Source organism: Mustela erminea, chromosome 3 (assembly GCF_009829155.1).
Source record: "Mustela erminea isolate mMusErm1 chromosome 3, mMusErm1.Pri, whole genome shotgun sequence".
Taxonomy (NCBI): Eukaryota; Metazoa; Chordata; class Mammalia; order Carnivora; family Mustelidae; genus Mustela; species Mustela erminea.
In genome coordinates this window covers 27,260,112-27,275,679 of record NC_045616.1, presented here as the reverse complement: position 1 = coordinate 27,275,679, position 15,568 = coordinate 27,260,112, and the positions used below count along the sequence as shown (strand labels likewise).

At 44.7% G+C, this 15,568-nt stretch overlaps 1 protein-coding gene across 2 annotated transcripts in view; it reads right to left on the bottom strand.

Moving 5' to 3' along the window:
• The window catches only part of PRDM6 (PR/SET domain 6), a 103,950-nt gene that overhangs the window by 29,100 nt on the left and 59,282 nt on the right, over window positions 1-15,568 (bottom strand). For both annotated transcript variants that reach the window (XM_032335483.1, XM_032335485.1), the window contains one exon: window positions 3,391-3,518. In XM_032335483.1, the coding sequence (XP_032191374.1) occupies window positions 3,391-3,518 (128 nt within the window). The remainder of the gene's footprint in view (window positions 1-3,390; window positions 3,519-15,568) is intronic.

Genomic DNA, 15,568 nt, shown 5'->3' with positions numbered 1-15,568 from the left:
ACCCCAGAGCAATAAACACCTTACAGTTTATTTCCACAATGTCCCTCCACAGAACACTGGGGCTGAAGAGACAGAGATAACAGAAAGCTAGGGCTCATTAAAAAAAAAAAAAAAATCCCAACTCATACTAATGAGAAAATTCTGTCTCTTGGCAAATCACAGACACTGGTGCCTCACCCTCTTATATAAATTAATACTACTAATTTCTGATTTGAAGGAAAAGCATGACACATGTTCCCGCCACTCGGCATTGGGAGTCCCCAATTTTGCAGTAAAATGAAGCAGCTTTGGGATCGAAAGACTGAGGGAGGTTAAAAAAAAAAATCTTCCCCGTTGCCTGTCTCCTAAAGTTTGATACAAGAGAAAAGAGAACCCCTCTTATGGGGAATGAATGGAAATTCAATAAATACAAGGGGAGTGCTTGACTCCGGCTGAAAGATTACCTTCCGAAATGATAGAGTGAATGCACTGAGAAATAAACATTTTTCATAACGGCTTCGGTACTGTAAAGAAAAACTCACAGATTTAAAAAAAAAAAAAAAAAAAGGAAAGAAAGAAGGAAAAAATGAGGAGACCGTGACCAGTTTCCTCCATGAAGAATGGCTACACATAGGAGCCTCAAGTTCAAGATAAAAGTGTTTAGGGTTGGTGGGCCTTAAATTTAGCCTATCTGTAAGGAATTGGCTGTAGCACGGCAATTTGTTCCTTGTATAACACTGCAGACATCGGGCGAATCCTTCACCACATTTTTCACGGCAGTGAGATATGCACTTGTCAACATATTTCGTCACCGCAAAGTGGCTCTTGGCAATAGAATCATAAAGATCAATAAAAAAGTGCAGATTCTCAATATTTTACTCGCAGCTGCAAAAATTTCATTTATCTTGTTATTTTCCTTCCTTGCTGCCATTCTGTCTCACGAGGGCACTGCTAGCTAAGCAGAATGTTTTTCCCAACATTCTATGAATATCTGACAAAAACTCCAGCCAGTCGTCCGGACCTCACTACACCCTGCCTCCCTCCCGCAACTCCGAGAGCTGTGCATTTTATTAATTCTTTCCACTGCTACATAAAAAAATCAAAATTGGAGCCGAGCTATAAATCACTGGCATCTCCTAACTTGAGAAAAATTGAGTCGACTTTGTACTTCACCCTTGTAACATTTCATCTCTCGGTTTGGCTTCCCTTAATATAAACACAGCGCCCGGCAAATGAATGTGCTAAAACCAAATGACACACTTTGCCGCTGAAAGAGCAGAACTGTTTTCGAGCGATGGGTGGTCTTCTGAGGCACTGAGTAGGCCGAGAGGGGGGGAAAAAAAAAAGAAGGAGAAGAAAAAAAAAAGTGTAAGCATACACCGTTCCTTACAAGCGGGCAGAGCTTCCAAAGCTCGCAGAAATCTCTGCATGTTGAAGCACTTCAAAGGGATTTTTCCCTTTTCAGATAATATTTCCTTTGCTGACATGTATTTAGTATTGTGGTTGGATGACTCATAAAGATAGCTCCGTGGCGTCCCAACGCAGTCGAAGCAGAACACATGCCAACAAACATTATTGTCAGCCTCAAAATAAAAACAAAACGTTCAGCGAAGGGTCAATCAATCAAGGGCGCTTTGAAGAAAATTCCATTTAGATATTACAAATCATAACAGAATGAATCTAAACCAGCTGACTCTTCGTGAAGAGGACATTCATGTACAATAAAAATGAAGCTGGCTCTTCAGGGTCCAACTTTTCTATTTTCTTACTCTTGGACGTGGTCACTGGTGATGGATGCCAGTTTTTTTTTTTTTAATTGTGTTTTTGTAGTTCGTTTTAGAGCGATCCGAAGTAATCGAAAACAGATCGGCAGAGAGATCTAGACGTTTAAGCGCCGTCCTGGGAGGGGGAGCTGTAAAATCCACTCAAGACTGACAGGTAGGTGACTGACTTACTGACTTGCCCACCTTCCTTTTGGGGGCTTCTTGCTTCCCCCGATTCAGTGTTTGCCTCAAGGGCTCCCCAGGGGTGATCTCTCCCCGAATGAGAACAAGCACAGCGTTTGCTCATTTTCAAGCTCCGAGTTTCATCAAACCTTCATGACAGAAACGGGAATGCTCTAGAGCCTGCACACGGCCGTGTAACCAAACACCGTCATGCACTCTTGCACCAAAACCATTATTTAATGAACTTTAACTGCACGAGAAACCAAGGCAGTGAGTCACTCGCTGCCCAAATGGGTTCCTTTTGAACTGGAGACCTTCGGAGAGGCGGCCAGATCCGTGCAGTCTTTAACCTATAAGGGGAAGAAAGCCCCCTCCGCCTTCCCTCTTTCCCCCCCCTTTTCCTTTTTAAGGGCTTCATGTTTAAAAACTAAAAAAGAAAAAAGAAAGAAAGGAAATAAATAGCCACAGGCAGGACTCCAAGTTGCCGAGTACAGGGCCTTCTGCTTTGATGTGTCTGTGGTGCCTAATAAAGCTAAACGGTTGCTTCTGATTCTAAAGGGAACACGGCTGTTTATAACTGAGGTCATATATTTATCCGGCACATGTTTTCGAGGGATTTTGAGGAAAGGGCTTTGTTTCCCCCCCTGTGATCTGTTTTTGGGTTCTCGTCTGGACTCCAGCACCAAGTGGGGATGCCAGACAGACAGGTGCACCGAGGGGAGGCGGGAATCCACCTGGCTCCTCCCCCACCCACGAGACTCTGGGAAACGAGGGAGGCAGGCCCCGCCTCCACTCGCCCTGCTTTGGGCTCTGCGCACCCTTCTCAGGATAACGGGGGCTTCTCTAGGCTCTGCAACTGCCTCATCCCCTGAAACACAGTCTGAACAGTTGAAGGGCCAAAGCCAAATGCTCTGGCACCCTCCGAGGGAGCAGGAGAGGGGATGGCGGCTCAGCCCCTGCCGCGGAGCCCCCGAGTTTGAGAAGAGCAGCCTCCCTGGAACCTTCGGGCAGGGTGGGCGCTCGTGCTCCGTTTCCCACGCCTCTGTGCGAAGGAGAGTTTCCGGAGGCAGCAAGCCTGCAGAGCACGGGCTGCAAGGGGTCTGGGGCTCAATTTCTGTGCAAGCCCATGTCTGCTTAGGGGATGGGGGAAGGGCGATCACCCCACACGGGCGGGGTTTCCAGGCTCACTGAGAGGCTCTGGCGGATGTCTGGGTTGATGATACCGAAGGAGCCTGACCAGGTGCACCCAGGGGAAAGAGGCCTTCCACAAACACCTTTATTCCTCAATTTTCATGACATGACTGTTGCAAGAACTTAGGAAGCCTCCAGAAACCTGGGGAAAGAAATCCCTGTCCGTCCCCGCAGGGTTCTGCGGGGTCCTTCACAACCAGCAGCAGGCCTGAATTCCTCAATGCCAGCCGAAGGGCCGCAGCTCTGTTAAGGGGTAAATCAAGATATACTTTACCTGTACTGAACTACTGTTAGATTCTGCTCTCCGCAGTGCCTTGCACATCGGATATACCTCATCCAGCTCGACTTACTCGGCTCCCCACCATCAATAAAGTGCTGTAGTGTCCCATCTTGGTCATATATCTAGAGAAGAGGTCAGAAGGTCAAGTATTTAGAACGGATCATCAGCAATCATTTTCCCTGCTTCCCTCAGTGTCTTCAGGTGTCAGCCGCAGAAACGGAGGGCCTGGAGGTTTGGGGTGGGGGGGGCTCATCAGAGCCTGTGGAAACTCAACCGGAGTAACGGGGAAAATATTCTTGGGTGATGCAAGTCGACCATGTTTTTCTTATCAAGCCCATCTTCCCTGTATTCAACATATTTCTGGTATCTCAAGGATGTGAGGGACCATGTTTCCCAAAGGATATTTAAACCTATTTTGACAGGCTACTCTTAAGTAATGAGCTGCTGGATAAACAAAGCAAGCTGAAGGGAGAGGCCAGGCGGACATGGCTGGAACATCCACATGGGAGGCCCCCGGGCTCAAACACGGAACTGTTCGATGGTCCTCGGGAGGCAGTGACCGTCGGTTGGACAAGGTCGGTGACACCCAGCAGAAAGCAGGTGGAGCTTTATAGAAATACACAGAACTGGTAAAAACAAAACAAAACCAAAAAAGAAACCCCACAAAACCAAAAAACAAAAATAAAACCTCTCCTCCCACCCCGATTTAGATGAAATAAATGGACTAACACATCGCAGAGGATGTGGGACTTCAGCTGTCAGGTTCTGAAACTATAAGGAGGACTGTCAAAGAGAGAGAGAGACCCTCAAAAAGAGCAAGAAAAAAAATTTAACTGCTCTGTATGGGTTTCAATGTCTTCACTGAGGTTGCTTTAAGGCACCTTACGCGAATTTGCTTTTAAGATCATTTCCAAGGAAATCAAATTTGCTTCAAGCCAGGCAAAGAGCATGGAACAAAAAGTCTCATGCGTAACATCAGTCCCGTGCCACCCCCCCCCCCCCCCAGAGTCAGTACTGACCACCAAGGTAACTGGCTTCCACCTCTGGAAACCAGGTCAGCCCCAGGCACCTTGGCAGATATGGTCTCGATGAGTGGGAAATGAGGGGTTTCCATAAATACAGCAACTCCAGAAGGGACTCCCAGTCCTAGCGGCATCCGGGAAGGAAGGGCTACAGTTCTCAGAAGGACCACAGTATGGCTGGTCCTTTTCAAATAAAATCAGCAAGGGGATCCTGGTAACTGCTGGGGTATTCCTCAAAGCATCCTGACAAATCATGTCTCTTACCCTCCCATCAGTCTTTCCAGTCTCTTCCAAACAGACAAGGAAAATACGTCTTACAGACAGACTTGTTGGTTACAGTAGACCCTAAAATTATTATTGTCATTCATATTAATTTAGCTCAGTATTTCTGTTCTGGGGGCCAGAGGGCTTAGTGATGACAGTTTCTTTTATTATCTCCAGTCATTTTAAACAGCTGACTTTTTTTTTTTTTTTTTTGCTTTTCTTCAACTCATTTGTCTCCACTCCCAACCTTTCCACTAACCCCCTCCCCCCAAATAAAAGACATCAATCTAATGAAGGCAACTATTGGAGAAACTTTAACTGGGTAGTGTGAGAGCGTGATCATAGCTGATAATTAAGGTCGTCTGGGACAAATAAAGAGAGTCCTAGATTATATTATATTTAAGATTAATGACCTCTTTAAATTCCTGGTCTGAGGATCAGGGCAGAGAACAGAATAATTTCACACGGCGGATACATCTGCTCCCTGAGGAAACGAACGACGGGCTTTGCATTTCGGTTCAATCCCATGGTAGTTATTCTGTTGTGCTTACTGTTGTCGTGTCCTTTTTAGGAAGCTAAAAGATTCAACGCCTCAACCCCGAGTTTGCTGTTGACAGCCCGTGCGACACTGAACAAAAGCCATCAGTTCCTCAGACACCAATGTTTATCTAAAATGGAGCCAAAAATGTTGATGACCCAGCCCTCTGCCCTATCCTTCCCTGATGAACAAACTTTCCTTGAGAGCTCCTGGTGAAAATAATTAAAAAGCATTCTGAGAAGTATAATTCTCCTTTGTGCTCCCAGCTAATGGCATCAACAGCACGTAAAACTCTAACATGCGGAGCGCCTGGGTGGCTCAGTTGGTTAACCATCTGCCTGCGGCTCAGGTCATGATCCCAGGGTCCTGGGATCAAGCCCCGCTTCGGGCTCCCTGCTCAGTGGGAGGCCTGCTTCCCCCCTCCCTGCTCTTACGTGGGTGCCCACTCTCTCTTGCTCTCTTTCCCTCCCTCTCTAATAAATAAATTAAAAAAAAAAAAAAACCAACAACATCCCTAACCTTTACCTATAGTGGCTGCTACCATAAATGATGGCTCGTCTGAACAAATGACACTCGCCAGTCAGCCTTGAAAATGAATATAAAGGGGTTTCTTCCTACACGCCCCCAACGACGTAACTAAAGGAATCCAACCATTTTTGCCTGCCTCCTACCTGCCCGGAGGGAAAATACTCAGGGTTTTCCAAGCATCGCACAGCACAGCACAGGGCATGAGGCTTCACTGACTTTACACCATTTCACACAGAACCGGGATGAAAATCTCAGGTGCTCGGTTAGATCCCATAGCTGTGTACCCAGTCGGAGTTGAGGCAACTCACTCGACCTCGATGTGGTTTTCTCCCCTGACCCCCGGCACCTGGCCATCACCAAATCCAGGTGAATCTGCCTCCTAAGTGTTTTCCGAGTGTATCCCTCTTGCACCTTCCAAGTCTCTACACTGCGGCCAGACAGATCTTTCAAAACAGAAATCTGATCACATCCATCTCACCTAAGCTCCCCTGCCAAAATAAAAGCTTCCTAAACATCATAAAATATCAAGTCCCAACAACGTAGATTCATAGCATGTGGCATTTCCTCAACAGGGCTCATCGTGCTAACAAGACCAGCACCTCCTATCAACGTTATTTAGAGAGACCAAAAATATATGTCTGCCTACTTGACTGACTCAGGACAATCCTGGACCCTTTCTGGTCCGTGCTGTTAAGAGTTAACATTTAAACTCAGTGTCTTTTGGGAAAGAAACAATGGGCAAGAAAGTACTGATGATATTTCTTATTTATTTCTCCAGTAGAAGAAGAATTAAAGCGGGAAAACCAGGATACCGAAATGTAAGCCTAAACAGGAACTAAGGATGATCTCCTCAGAAAAGCTCTAGGGACTCATTTGAGCCTTATCATTACTCTCCATCATCAGTTCAACTTTGTTTCCATTTAAGAGTTCACTGTGTTTAAAAAGGGGGTGTGTGGGGGTGCCTGGATGGCTCAGTCAGTTAGGTGTCCGACTCTTGATTTCAGCTCTGGTAATGGTCTCAGGGTTGTGAGAGCAAGTGTTACATCAGGCTCCATGCTGACCACAGAGCCTGCTTAAGATTCTCTCTCTTCCTCTCCCTCGACTCCTCCTCACCATGAAATTCCTCAAGTAACTGAACCATACAAGGACACGGTACCTCTATCCATCTGTTCTACCAGATGTGGGCTGACTTTTTTCCTCCAAGATGGAAGGAACTTCAAGTGAAGAAATGCTTCAGCAAGTTGCAGGCTAGAGCAACAATTTCAAGTTCAGGAAGGTGTTTTTGGAGGTTGTGTTAACATCTACATCTGTGTGACACTAAAATGAAATTTTAAATTAGATACCTAGTAGGTCTTTAAACACTGAAGGAATTTAAGGAGATGAATTAATGCTGACACCAACATTCATTTTCCTTTCATTTCCTTTCAAAAGATTTAAAATAAGCAGAAAAATACCAAAACCCATGCACAAAGTGCTGAGACAGACCTCTCAGGATCTACAAAAATGTCAAAAAGCTCAGAAATTTGATTCATTCAAGCAGTGACAATGAAGGCAAGAGAGTGAAATTTATATGAAGAGAAAGATTCATTCTGGAAGAACACTCAAATAAAGCATAGTTTTGCTGTAGACTTTGTGCTCTGTTCTGAATGAACATGAAACAACCAAAGTTTTAGTATTTGCTCCATTCTTTCTGAAGCAGCCAAAAAAATGACCTGGTGAAAGTGTGGGAAATTCATGTAACGAAAGTAAAATTTTGCAGTAAAATACTCTTAAAACTATATAGCAAGTATATCTGGCATATTGGTTTTAGAAAGGTAGCTCCAAAAAAAAAGAAAAAGAAAAAAGGAAGAAGGAAAGAAAGCAAGCAAGCTAGCTCCAGCTTTGCTGAAAAGGATTGTAAGAAAGCACAGTCATGTTGGAAAACACTTTGGCAACATCAAAATACAGCTGATGATGCATAAATCCTAGGACTCAGCAATATCACTTCTAGGAAACTTTTCCACTGAAACCCCCATATGTGTGCCCAAGGAGACAAGTCCAAGGGCATTCATGTAGCATTGTTTGTAATAGTAAATAATGAGAAATACTGAACTATCCATCATCGTAAGAAAAATAAATTGTGCTTTAATTATCCAATACAACAGTATAAGACACTTAAAGAAAATGAACGAGAACTGTTTGTATTCAGGCCGGGTTGGTACGGATAAACATCAAGAACAGAGAGCAGCCGATTAAGAAGAACAGGGTGCAGACAGATACATATGATACCATTTGTTAACATTTCAAAATATAAAAAATAACAATAGCATATTTTATGCTAGCATATTGCAATATACATGTAAATAATTACATACAGAGTAAAATTCTGAAAAGACACTGGAAAGGTTCCTGATAACTTTATCAGAGCACCAGCCTTGGGAAAAAAGGGAATAGAAACAAAATAAAGGGAATTTATCTGAAGTTTTATCTGAAAAGCTTCATTTTTCTTTAAAAAAAATCTGAAGCAAATACGGCAAAATCTTAACACTTAACTTTTTTGCTGACCTGTAAACTGACATTTACACGTTATATTTTGTGCTTTTTGGATTATTTTTCCAAAAAATCAAAGAGAAAAATAAATGAAGTCCTAGGCATTTATTTCTTTGTAGTTTGGTTTTTGCATGTGTTGTTAAAAGAGAGAAGCAGGCTATCTTACTCAAGGTTAAAAATGCTATCTGAGTTATCCTCCTGGGAAAATATTTGTAATACGTATCACTACATTATCAGGCAGTGATTTCTTTGGTGGTGATGTTGTTGCTGTTTTAAAACCATTGTTTTCGGTCTGCACTTTCTCTTTTTCTCTTTTATCAATGGAACTGGAGAGATAAGGGGGAAAGCTAATTCTTACCTTTTTAAGGGGATTTTTGCAGTTTTCAATCCAATAATATCTACTGGGACGCCACACATGTGGTTCAAATAATGATCACACATTCTCAGTTATGAACCGTACATGGCATTAGCTGAAAACTACCATGGGAAAGCTGTGCATTTATCACAATCCTGGATATCAGAGAGCACCACTCTCTCTTCCGATCTTACCTTCCTAGAACATGAATCTACTTTAAATGAGAACAGGAGAAGTAAAGAATACACCCGTGTTGTTTTATAAACACTAATCCCGAGTGGCTGGTCCGTGGCTTTGTCATTTATAAGCACTGCCAACTTACATTAATGATAATAATCATAGGAAATATGGAAGCCAACAACTAAGTGGGGCTCATTTCCACATATAGCAAGAAAACTATCTTCTGAATGATAGTAACTGGCACACACTGGCAGCTCTGAGCACTCTCTTTCTCCGAAGCTAGATCTGCAAACTGGGGGCTCTCAGGCTGAACTTTAAAAAAAAAAAAAAAAAAAAAAAAAGATGAGTCCCCAACCTCTGACCATAATACAGTAGAGCAGAGAAAAGAAGGTCACCCCCTTTAGATCAGTCATGTGCTTTTCCAGTTCTCCACAGTCTCTACCCCTCCCTATTGTCTTCCAGGCTCCCTATTTCCCTAATTTACTCACCTGCTCAGCCTCATTAAGCATTTAAGTTTGCAATCCCAGCCATAAAGGAATTATTGCTACCACTAAAACAGTCTGTGATAGCTGGGGGCACTTTCAAGGAAAACCATTTGAACTGCTAATGTGGAAACAACTGCAAACATTCACTCCTTCTGTGCTGCCCAGAAGCCACCATCTGGTTGAGATCCAGGCTTTCTGTGCTGCAGTTTTCCAAGGAGTCAGAGAGCAGAGTTCATTTCTTTCTTTCTTTCTTTTTTTTTTTTTTTTAATCAGCAGAGGCTTTCCATGACCTTTTTAAACAAAGGATCCCCTTTAATGCAAAGAAGTTGTCAAATTCCACATAAAAATGGAGAAAAAGAAAATCCCCCAGAAAGTACCTACCCGTCGCCTCACCTCACCCTTCCTTTTGGAGGCAGCTGCTGGGAGATCACCAAGGGCCCGCAGCGAACTGGGGGACCCTGTGTGAAAAACCACAGGCCTCTGGGAAGACTGCAGTCGCCCATTCTTCTGCTGGAATGCAGGGTCCCTTGGCTACGTGCAGAGCCCAGGAAAATCAGATTTGGAAGGAACCTTAAAGGCCATCTGTCCCAACTGGATCAGTTTGTCCACAAGGAAATGAGGTGAGTTAGTCGGTGAGTTAGACAAAGCGAGACCACGAGTCAGCGGCAGACTGAGCTCTCATTTCCAGGCCCCCCGTCCACCCACCATCCCTCTGCCTTCCCGCTGGGAGTGTGCTCGGGTCTCCCTCACCTCCTCTACCCCTGCCAGGACCCTGAAGAGAGCCGATGACGCCACACAAAAGGAACTTGACTTAGAGCCTGGACACTTCCTTCCACAATCTGGGTCCTTAAATTTCGGCATGGAAAGGAAAAAAAAAAAAAAAAAAAAAAAAAATCCAATGGTTTTATCTGAAAAGGATTCGCTGATTTGCAGTAAGTAGGGCAACACTGCTGGCCTCCTCTCCTTCATTTCCACACCTTGGCCTGTCCCTGTACTGAGGCCCCAGACGCCAGCATTCGGTCGCGCGGTGAACTGCCAGCCGCCTAAAGTGAGGCCGGCTCATGTGAGAGAGGCTATTTCAGGCCCAAACATCTTAACACAGGGCCTGGCACATAGGAGGACCCCAAAACACACAGAAGGGAACTGAAATGAATCCTCACAATAATTAAAACTCCATTCTAAGCACTATCTAACAAGGCTTTTATTTTTTATTTATGTATTTATTTTTTAATACGAAAGTGGTTTTTTTTTTTTTAAAGACTATTTATTTGAGCGAGAGAGAGTGTACGTTCAGGAGAGAAAGAGCATGAACAGGGAAGAGGGAGAAGCAGACTCCCCACTGAGCGGTGAGCCTGACTCAGGGCTTGATCCCAGGACCCTGAGATCATGACCTAAGCCGAAAGCAGACGCTTCGCCTATTGAGCCACCCAGGCGCCTCTCCACGTGGGCTTGTAAAAGAAAATATGATATCCTCCTTGAATCTTACTTCTTTCAATTGTATGAAATGCAAAGATGAATGTCACATGACGATTAAAATGTAATCAACAATTCCCACAGACAAGGGCCAAGAAATGGTCTTTGGGAGTTTTCGGGTTTAGACCTGAAAACCCAGCACTGTTTGAAGTCCTTCTGCCGCAGCTCAAGGAGCCAAGAGGTAGGAACACCAGATACCAAGATAGCCTCTACCTCTTCTCCACAGCATCCCCTGCAGTGCCCATCTTCCTGGAACATTCAGAAAAGCAGGGTCTCGATAATCAAGTGTATTAGGAATTTGAGAACCTCAGTTGAAAAAACACCCTGTTTGCCAAGATGGATAAAGAATCGTGTTTCACTGTGGGATTCCTTGGGGTCAGGAGGGAGAGGGTGCAAATATTTTGTGGCCCGTGGATAGCTACACAGCTATTGCCACAGAAGATTAATTCTTGAGTGTTTGGACTGGGTACACTTAAAAACCAGAACACCCTCTGATGCTAAATAAAAGCTTTTGCTTTTAACAGCATGGTTGTTCAGGCAACTTTCTTAAGCAGTATCAGCGAGAAAATACCACAGAAGTCCCTCCAGTCAGGAGTGCCCAGAAAGGGCATGTGGGTGTCAACTCCAAAGCGTGGTTCCACCTTGGTTGGCCATGAGGCTCTGGACAGTCACTGAACTCTGGAAGAAGTTGAGATCTTCCTTGAAAAAGGGACGCTAACGAAGTCCCTAATAGAAAGATCAAATGGGCTGGTATATGTGAAATTCTGAAAATAGAGCTGGGCACAAAGTAAAAGCCCAAAGAATGTTAGTTACCCTGAGGCCATCACAATAATTAGATTGGAAACATCTGCCCCAAACATAACCAACCAACCTGCTAGGGGACGCTCGCCACCAGGTTCTAGGCGTACTCTGAGCAAACCCATCACTGCTAGGGTTACCAGACCACGGGCTCACTGAGAGCAGGATAACACTGTAACCACTTTGTAAATTTACCCACAGGCACCTTACATAAGCCTTTGTACAGACCAGGAAATCAACTTCTGTTCAAAGAGAGAAAGAAAGAGAGAAGAAAAGGATTTGAAGTGACGCAAGTGAGATGTATGAGTAAAACAGTCTTTCTCGTTGGTGTTTTTATCCTCACAGACAAGCCTATTACAGGAGACAACTAAACATTTTAAAATGCTGCATGGATGTGAACACCGTATAGAAAATAGGGAAGTACCTCTTCGATCCTACGTTTCTGACTTTGGAAACTTCCGTTTCATGCAGTGTGATAAGAATGTCATCCCAGGGGTGTCTGGGTGGCTTGTCTGGTTAAACATCTGTCTTTGGCTCAGGTCATGATCTCAGGGTCCTGGGATCGAGCCCCACATCGGGCTCCCTGCTCAGCAGGGACTTTGCCTCTCCCTCTCCCTCTCCCTCTCCCTCTCCCACTGGCACTCCCCCCTGCTCTTGTGCAAGCAGGCTCTCTCTCTCTCTCACTCTCAAACTAATAAATTAAATCTTTTTTTTTTTAATGTCATCCAAAAGACACAGGTACCCACTACACCTTTAAGAACATACCTGGGGTATATTTTTAACAAACAGACATTTATCACGTGTGTTTTAAATTAACTGTGGCCTCACGGGACGCCTGGGTGGCTCAGTTGGTTGAGCAGCTACCTTCGGCTCAGGTCATGATCCCAGCGTCCTGGGATCGAGTCCCGCATCGGGCTCCTTGCTCGGCAGGGAGCCTGCTTCTCCCTCTGCCTCTGCCTGCCATTCTGTCCACCTGTACTCGCTCTCTCTCCCTCTCTGACAAATAAATAAATAAAATAAAATAAAAAATTAAATTAACTGTGGCCTCAGGATCCCTAAAGCCCATCAACAAACATCACTACCACAGAGCACTGCTTGATCTCTGAAGTCAGTGGCGTTATTTGGCCAGAGGAGACCTTGACTTAGGGGGCCTCTATGAACACTGAACATGTCCAAGGTCGGCGAGCTGTGGGAGCACTCAGACGAACTGGCCGAGGAGGAGGGGACATCTACACATGGCAGCCTGGAGCGTCCCATCGCCTGGGAGCACCGTCAGTCAGGGAGCACCTGGCTTCCCAGTCCAGAGAGGGAGACAGCAAGAACCACACCACGGTGGTGGGTTCCTAACGTCCTCACTCGTGAACTTCCACATCAAGCCAAATGAGGCCACAGTTTACAGCATATCTGCACAAGCCCAATGGAGCTTGTAAGGTAGGCTAGAATGCTACTCTGCTGAACAGATAAAAACCTTGGGCTAACAAGGGTTAAGTGACCTGCCCGCAGTCATCTGTGAGTTTGACAAGGACAACCCCCACTCCGTCACAGGCCACCTCGTTATTGCTTTTTTCATCATATCCCATTTGTCCTACTAGGGAGACATGTAGAGCTTTTTCTTTAAAAGCATCTGAAATTCTCCAAGCGAGAGTCATAAAAATGCTCATAATGATTAATAACGTCATGCATGACACAAACTCCTATTTTCAGAGCACACGCCCATTGAGTGAGAATTACTTAATCTGTTAGTAACATTGACCCAAAGCAAGCACGCCGCTGAAGAAAGGTACAACCCCCCAACTTGGGGAAAAATCACTCTGCTTCCCCTGGCAGTGACAACCCAGAACGTCAAAAACCTGGGGAGACATTAAGTCTACGGAGGAAGAAGCATATGTTACAAGGAAAGCTTCTTCATTAAACCACCTACTAGCTGAGTGTGCCCATATCTACTTGTGTTCAGTTTTTCAACTTTTATCTCAGATAGAGAACCACAGGCTGTATTATTCCAGTAATTTCTCCTTCCTCCCGCCACCAGAATTAACTGACTTTGTTGTTATTTCTAACAGGAAAACTCTTCCCTCTCCCTTTGGGTTGGCATCTTTTGGAATGTCTGGAATGCCGAGGTTTCCAAGATGAGGCTTCAAAGGTCAGGCCATAAATGCCCCATAAAATAAATGAGTAATGGTTATATAGTCCATCGTTGTATTTTCAGTAATGCTGATATAAAGCTATATACTGTACTCTGTCAATTCACATTCATCAAGTTCCAGAAATATTAGAAAATCATTAGAGGTTTATGTTGAGCTTGCAGATAATACTCACATATAAGTCAAGACTGAAATATGGTAATCAGAAAAACAGTTGAAAAGTGTCAATAAACTGTAAAACACCCGAGGTGGGGTCTGGGAAGCCTGCCCCAGGGTGCCGGCCATGTGGAGAAACAGAAACGGATATTTTGGTCCCAACCGGGGGTCAGCTGCTGCTAAGTGTCAGGCTAGCAGAGGACAATGGGGGGCTGGAAGGACTCCGGCCCAGAATCCCCAGCCCCCAAGAACTCCCGGGAGCCAGTAGGACGTTTGGTGCATCCTACTTATCTCCGAGGACGGCGGCGGCTGTCGATAGGAAACCTGTCATTCATCAATCTGGAATCTTCTTCAGACATCCTCTGTCTGTTGATCAGAGGAAGACTTCTGGGTGGGGGTGGGGGTAGGGGGCGGGAATCGGGCTTCCATTATCAGGACCTTGTCTGTGATCTGAACAAGCCACTGAACCTTTAACTTTTCACTTGGCAGAAGCAGAAACGCTGGAAAAGTCCTGACAGTTCATTCATTTTGCTCCGTCCTGGAGCCAGCTGATGTCTCACTGGTGAGACCCGCCCTCTTTGATGTTGTACTCTTTTGAGAGTGCCCTGCTGTGAAAAAAATTTTATCCATCCAAATTAAAGAGAAATATTTCTGCATCCAGCTGTTAGCCGTGACATGTCTGCCATTTTTCAGGGCACTGGCCGGGTGCCATCCCCGGGCTCTGCTGCAATCCTATCTTTTCCCCTCTCCTCCGTCATAGCAATAATATCCAGAGTGCACAGCCGTCTCCAGTGCCCGGACGACACCGACACGAAACAGGAAAACACTGCTAATCCTCCAGGGCTCAGAACAGCCCTGGAAATATTTGCAGGCGGCGATTTCTGTTCTTCCTTTTTCTTTTTCTTTTTCCTTTTTCTAAAGCATCAGCACGAATGTCTTTCATAAACTGTAAACCTACCCATTTAAAAACGGCTTCAGCTCGATTTTTTAAAAAATCCAGTTTGAATCAACAAGAAGTCCTGACCTCCACGAAACAGATCTACCCATGAAGAGACTTTGGGTTCCGTGAAAACCTGTTTCATCGGGACAGAGCCCACATTTTCAAATGGGTATTCGTTCAGCGGAGAGGGCTCTGTGCAAATGCAGAAAAACTCCCATGAAAGCTTGAATAAACATTTAGATGGAAGTAATCAAGAAGACCTGTATCTTCTCAGAGTTATTAAGTGCCAGTGGGGGTTTACAAAGGCAGCTGCCACAGACTGTACGTGCTATAAACAAAGGGCTACACACATCACGACCATGTTTTTCTCCGTATACTGAAACGAATGAGTAAAACACCACGGTTTTCAGCTTCCTCCCTTTTCCTGCCCTTCTGTCTCCTTTGCACTTCTGCGGAGGCAGAAAGGGATCCACAGAACCAGAGCCCGTTCTGCCCAGCATCAGAGAATCCCGCCGAGGGACTGATTGATCTCAGACCCTGGCTGGCAAATAGGTTCAGCTACTCACCATCCTTTCCCACATCACGGAAAGGGGGGTTTCGAAAAAAGTATAAACAGCCACCACCCATCAAGTGTTTTATGCAAGAAAGTCTCAGTTTAAAAAATAATAATAATAAATTACAGGGAAATATGAATTAACATGCTCCCCCACATGGAAAAACAGAGCCTTCATTTTCGCACCGTTATACTGTTAAAATAATCCCT